At 32.9% G+C, this 6900-nt stretch overlaps 1 protein-coding gene across 3 annotated transcripts; it reads left to right on the top strand.

The window, feature by feature from the left end:
* The first annotated feature begins 216 nt into the window (after window positions 1–216).
* LOC104239355 (type I inositol polyphosphate 5-phosphatase 5) lies at window positions 217–5449 on the top strand. Of its 3 annotated transcripts, none has more exons than XM_009793975.2 (10): window positions 217–591; window positions 705–792; window positions 913–987; window positions 1916–2003; window positions 2086–2190; window positions 2287–2803; window positions 3166–3359; window positions 4067–4175; window positions 4502–4650; window positions 5255–5449. In XM_009793975.2, exons 1-10 carry the CDS (start codon window positions 436–438, stop codon window positions 5313–5315), a joined length of 1542 nt encoding a protein of 513 aa, XP_009792277.1. In that variant the 5' UTR covers window positions 217–435; the 3' UTR covers window positions 5316–5449. The 3 variants fall into 3 exon arrangements, with proteins under 3 accessions (XP_009792277.1, XP_009792276.1, XP_009792279.1); XM_009793974.2 differs by having other exon boundaries at window positions 5160–5449; XM_009793977.2 differs by lacking the exons at window positions 217–591; window positions 705–792 and having other exon boundaries at window positions 979–987; window positions 1920–2003; window positions 5160–5449.
* Window positions 5450–6900: the final 1451 nt, after the last annotated feature.

The raw sequence follows: 6900 nt of genomic DNA, 5'->3' as shown, positions 1-6900 counted from the left end.
TTGGCGGCAAACTCTCATCCCATTGGTTTTTTTTTTAAAAAAAAAAAATTAAAAATTAAAAATTAACAAAAGAAAAACTTATGGAAAAAAAGAGAAACCCTAAAAGCAAATAAAAAAGTTTAATTAATTATGGTAATGGTAATAGTAATAATAATAATAATAATAATATAATAATAATAATAACAAAAAGAATTCAAGAAACTAAAAAGTCAAACACAAAGCACAGAACAAAAAGAACACAGAAATTTAGGAAGACGAGAAAGAAATCAAGAAAGTTTCTTGGAGTTTTCTTTGGTGTTTTGTGCATTGGTAGATTTATTTAATTAATTAAACGTAATTAATTAGTTGTTAATCCATAAGAAAAACTGGGGCTTGACCCCAATTTTGGAACTATATTTAATCGAACGTTACAATTTGAAGTGAATGAATGCATGAATGTCGTCGCCAACAAGGCGTTGTAAATCTGATGATAACATCCACATGATTAAGGCAGCCGCCATCAACACCACCCCCGGCGGCGGCGCTAGAACTTCCCCTAGCAGCTCTACAGCCACCACCCCTGACAATTCTGTAAAGGGTGAAAAAAAGAAGGTACATTCATTATTTTTCTATTATTATATTTTTTTTTGTTTTTTTTTTGATTTTCTTGATCTGTTGGAAAAATAGAGTTTTGAATATTTTTTTTTCATGTTGTAAAATAAAAGTGTATCATCCCAAAGCTCTTTAGTTCCAAAAGAAGCAGTATAGGAGGCTCTGAGGAGGACCTAACACAATCAGATAACAATGATCAAGGTTCGGTTTTCAATATTTACCTTTGCCATTTTTATTTTTATTTTTGCAATAATATATTTTTTTTCTTTAATTTTTATGATAATGGATTTTTTTATTTTTTGTTGGGTGATTTGGGAGCAGAAGTGGATTGGAGGATTACATCAAGGAGAAAAGCTTTTCTTGAAACGTCTTCTACAGTGAAGAGAAGTTTCTCAGGTAGGGATTATCATCAGCAACATGACCTATTTTTCAAATAAAATGTTTAATGTATTAATTAAATTTTATGAACTTTTCCTGTGCATGATGGAATTATACTATTCTTTAAATATATCCATTTTATGTTCATCTTAAAGTAACATATCTAGTAAAGTTTTATATTTGTGTTTTTGATGAATCGTCTATAATAATTGAATTTGTATGATTCTACAAACCTTTTTTTAATCTTCGTCCTATGTGAGGGAATAAAATAATATTATCCTAGAAAGTTTTTTAATTTGAATCTGTATTATGGTACTACTTCGACATATCCCATTAAGGTTATCATTATTTAGCTATAGTGCATTTAGTCTAACCAATGTAGCCCTTTGACTCCAATCTTTAATTACATCACCGGATTTATGTCGTATAGGGAGAATTTTTTTTATGAAATTTCTAACTAAAATTATGTTAATTAGGGATAGAAACCGTGTAATGTGCCGTCTTGCCTTCTTGGTCAAACCTGTCGCACAAGGCTTGTCTAGTGCAGTTTATATCCTCTGTGTGATTTGCAGGCTATTACCCATAAGACAGAGATTGTGACAGAAAATGTAATGGCTGCGGGTTTTTCTGGTGTTCCAAAAAACTGTGTAACGTGCGTTAGCCACGTACACCATCAAGCTAAAAGACTAGAATCTGCTTAGCTTCTGGCATAGTATTTTGGTAGCTCACCTAACAGAAGACTAAAATGTATAATTGATTATTATTGGCAATCTATTTCTTTTATCATTATACAGTTGTAAAATTAAACATAATGTGTAAGTAGTATTCGTATTATAGAATTGACCTATGAGGGCTTTGCCCATTGAAAAAGTTATATATCTTTAGTTTCAAACTCAAGAAAATCCAAACCACACAACCATGGGACTAATTTCTTATCTACTCTCAGAAAGGCATAATAGTGCACGGATTGAAGGCCTAAATCTTTCGACTTTTGATCATTCCACGGCACCTGCTACTATGATTAAAAGTATTAGGTATGATTAATTCATATCACATCAAACTTTCTTGATTTTCAAGCCAATATTATTACTAGAATATGTGACTGGAATTTTTTAGGGTTTTTGCCGGGACATGGAATGTAGGAGGAAAAGCTCCTAATCATGGACTTAATCTTGAAGATTTCTTGCAAGTGGAAGGTTCTGCAGACATATATGTTTTGGGGTATGATTAACAATAAATAATTTGTTAATTTTGTCGAACAAGATGTGATTATTATTTTTTTTTTTTTTTGATAAAGTTGTTTCTTTTAATTTTCAGGTTTCAAGAAATTGTTCCCTTAAATGCAGGAAATATATTAGTGAGTGAAGATAGTGAGCCAGCAGCAAGATGGTTAGCACTCATAAGCCATGCATTAAACAAATCATATCATGAATCAGTCCAGTCTTGTGATTCAAGCTACCATAATTCAAAACATTCAAAATCCAACTCTTTTCATAAGCATTCTCTTAAAAGCCTTAGCAAGAGTTTGAGAACTAATAGTACCCTTCTCAAGACTTGTAATTGCCCTTTAGAATCAACAACAACAAGGCGTCAACGAAAGCTCAGTGATCCTTCTTGTTCTCCCTTGAATCATCATCGCGATTCCAGTGAAGAAGATTTACAATCAATTGCAGAATTTCCTTCTTCTAATGGTTTGAGTTATAATCTCATAGCAAGTAAGCAAATGGTGGGGATTTTCCTTTCAGTTTGGGCACGAAAAGAGTTAGCGCATCATATTGGCCATCTCAGAATATCTTCTCTTGGAAGAGGTATCATGGGTTGTCTAGGAAACAAGGTTGGTTCAAGAATGTTTTAATATTTGACTATTCTTCCTTTTTATTAAAATTTGAATATGGTAGGTTTTAATAGACATGATCATTGAAAGTGATGGAAAAGAGTACTTTTCATGTACCATATTTGCCTGTTATCAACTTTTCATTTTTGGTGGCCAAAGTTGCCCGATACATGTACTGGTAGGAGGTAGCATGTATCCGGTGAAATAGTCGAGATAAGCACAAGTTGGCCTGGTTTAAAAATATACAAAAGAAATCAACTTTACAATAAGAACATGCCTAGTTAAATTGGTTTTATATTGAATCTAGAATTTTCAATTTCCCATTGGCTCTTTATGGAACATGGTTTATATTATATATGCAGGGGTGTATAGCAATAAGCATGTCACTGTATCGAACGAGCTTTTGCTTTGTGTGCAGTCACTTGGCTTCTGGGGAAAAAGAAGGAGATGAGCTGAGAAGAAATGCTGATGTAGCTGAGATTCTCAAAAGCATACAATTTTCCAGAATTTGTACCACTTCAGACAGCCGAATGGCAGAAAAAATTAGTGATCATGAGTAAGTTTTTCATTATCTAGTGGTCATTTCCATCATAACACTTTGCGTATAACTATAAGCTGGAGACTCTCTCTATCCTAATTTATATGGTATCTTTAGCTCTTCGAATTGAACCTATGCGAACTTTGATTAATATATTTTTTTAATCGTATTGACATGAGAAGAAATGCAACTTATAATGCTTTTCATATAGTTTTTGAATAACTGAATTTTACCTTTAAAATGTTAAATTAATTTAATCTAATTAAGCTTCAAGATTAGTCAAATAAAATCTCGAGAAGCAAAACGAGGCACATAAATTTGGACGGGGAATAATACATATTTGTTTAGTACTATGTAATACTAGAGGCGAATAGAGCTTTTGTTCGATTGGTTCAATTGAATTTAGTATTTTGTCATGTATATATATATATATATATATATCACTTGTATTAAATTTAGAACCCATAATTTAAAAAGTACAAAAAGTTCAATATTACAAAATTCAATGGTTGATCCATCCAACTTAAATTTTGAATTGGTCTCTGAGTACTACAATCACGTTTAGTATCTTGAGCATACAAAAAATTATATAAAGCTGTAAGTAAATTCAAAAAATCAATTCAGAGTATGGAATTTTATTGACCTCTTTTTACTTGGCATTTTTTTTAAAGACCACATTTCTATGAAAGTAAATACTCATGTAGACTTGAAATTTTAATTTTCAGCCGTGTGATATGGCTTGGAGACTTGAACTACCGAGTGTCTTTGAGCTATGAGGAAACTAGGCTGTTGTTAGAGGATAATGACTGGGACTCTCTTTTGGAAAAGGATCAGGTTTGGTGGCTTTTTTTTTTTTTATCTATTTTAATTCGTGTGGTACTTAATTATTATTGGGAAAAGGAAAAAGAAAATGATTTTTGTTTTTCTAATTAACATGAAGTCAACGGGACACCTAGTATAGATTGAATATTATGTTGAACCTACAAGATCTTAGGGTGTCAACCTGACTGAATTAATTGATCGATTAGGTCAATAAAGATTTAGGAGCTAAATATTTTAATATCGTTAGAGGAAATGAAGGAACTATTAAGCTTTTAATATGTCCAAAATCATCCATATTTGATGCTGATTTCATATATTTATATATATGTTGATGGCAGCTGAATGTGGAGAGAGAAGCAGGAAGAGTATTCAGTGGGTGGAATGAAGGCAAGATCTTCTTTGCCCCAACTTATAAGTACTCTCATAATTCAGATTCCTATGCCGGAGAGACTACCAAATCAAAGAAGAAACGACGAACCCCTGCATGGTTAGTCTCTCTCTCAGCTAACCTTATTGCATAGTGTTCTATTAATAAAAGTTAACCTCTCACCTAGATGAGACAAGGACATAACACACTGTGTTTGGTATGATGAAACTCATTTTTCAAGGAATTATCATGAAAAATATTTTCGTCTAAAATGTTTTTTGATATTTGATTGGTGAGTGAAATATCTTTTAGAAAAAAATTATATTAAAAATTAATAATCATATTAGCAACTCGGTTTCATGAATTTTTTGAGCGTTAAAGATTACTAGTATCTAAGTGGCAGCTGGATCAAGTAATAAAAAGTTTAAAGGGAAGATAATTCTACGGAAAATGACTTCTCGCCATGGGAGGTAAGTCATTTTCCCCATTTTGATGGAATATTTTTGGTAACCAAACACCAGAAAAAGAAATTATTTTCCTGAACAGTAACCTTTAGTCTCGATTGGTGTACATATATATATATATATACCTCTAAATTGGGACTTATAATATTTGATTGTAAATTTCAGGTGTGATAGAATATTATGGCGAGGCGAGGGTATTGAACAATTATCTTATATTCGAGGGGAGTCAAGATTTTCTGATCATAGACCGGTTTGTGCAGTATTTGCCGTGGATGTGGAGGCGGAGGCAGAGGCAGAGGCCAACAACAACTCAAAGTTTAGAAAGGGTTTTTCTTGCACTGCTACTAGGTTGGAGTATGAAGATTTAATACCCCTGAGACACAGTTCCTATCATTATTGAATTAGAAATTCCTCTAACTAACATTAATTAAAATCTTGTACAGTTTAACTTTTAAGGATCTTGAGGGAGACAGGTTTCCCTCTATTATCTCATAAGTTACCCTAGGCATTTTGTTTGCCTCTAAATTTCAAGTAGTAGACAAATGATTCTTAACAAAGCTAAGATAGTATTGAATAATCCTAGGAAAGCCTCTAAAATGATCTATAAAGTGTCATAATATAAAAAGGGCAATTTGAAATATCCCGTGTTCAAGCAGGGTTCAAGAAAAAGTTTAATTTTACCAAATTAAAGGGGTATGATGTAAGCAGCCTACTATGATGCAAACCTTTGTGGCCGATTCCACGACTTAAATGCTTAATCAAAAATTGAGATTTCGGTCAAAGCTTATTTTAGAAGAACTCGGGTTACTGATAATCAAATAGAAATAAGAATAATTGATAAATAGTAGTTGAATATAATGCAAAGTAAATCAATATATTTCAATAGTATTTCCTGTCCTTACAAATGATCAGTCTTCTCCTTTTATAGCTATCTCTAGGTAATACGTTTTGTTTCTACCATAACAGAGCCATTATTGACAATTAATGACATTTAATGGCCTTTAATGTAACGTTACAATTGGTAATCATATTTGATTCATTACAGATTCCTTAATGTTTTCCGTATTTAATGCCCAATAATACGTATCTAAACCTCATTTACTATCAAATTCATTCTTTTAATCATAAAGAGAGTCGAGCGTCTATCTTTCTGAATATCTACCCGTGCCTGTTGAAGCTCATGCCTCTTTGATTATTCTTTGTCACCTATCCTCCTTTGACTGGTCCACGTGTCATGACGTGTCATCTTATAATAACTTCCATATATGAACTTAATTTTTCCCAATACAGATAGTCCCCCCACTTACCATTTATTCGCCAATAAAATATTTGGGAAGTGGATCTCATTAAAGCGGGAATATTTGTCGCCATTAATTCTTCCCTAGAATTGATGCTTCATCTGTCACTTCCATTTAATGTCCGTGACACGCGGCATCTCCTGATTGGTTCTGCATTCTTTCAGCGTCTTTTAAGGCTTTTTTACGGCTTCACCAATTACGAAACGACAATTCTCATTATGACGTTCCTATCATTGTATATTTTCCTTTGACGGTTGCTTCTGACTATAAATATAACTTTTTACCTTTGTCTTTTTCACAAAAGTTTAGAGTATTCAATTCTAATTTTCTTCTTCCTCGTACTACAATGTCTTCTTCAAACCCTAACCCTCGGAGAGTCCCCATTGTTGACAACCTTCCTCTTGCTCCTATTCGAAGTGGAAGAGGGGGAAGACTTCGTAGTTTAGGGTCTTCTTCATCACGAGGACCCTCTATTCCTTCATCGAGTTCTACTCCACCTTCTAGAACTAGGGATTCACTTTCTCAAAGATCTTCATCTAGGACTAAAGAACCCACTGAACCTCTTCGTGAGCTTTTAGTGGATGAATTATTCCTGCGGAACTATCTTT

Source organism: Nicotiana sylvestris, chromosome 5 (genome assembly GCF_000393655.2).
Source record: "Nicotiana sylvestris chromosome 5, ASM39365v2, whole genome shotgun sequence".
Taxonomy (NCBI): Eukaryota; Viridiplantae; Streptophyta; class Magnoliopsida; order Solanales; family Solanaceae; genus Nicotiana; species Nicotiana sylvestris.
Note: the sequence above shows the minus strand (reverse complement) of the source record. Positions and strands in the feature narration are given on the sequence as shown.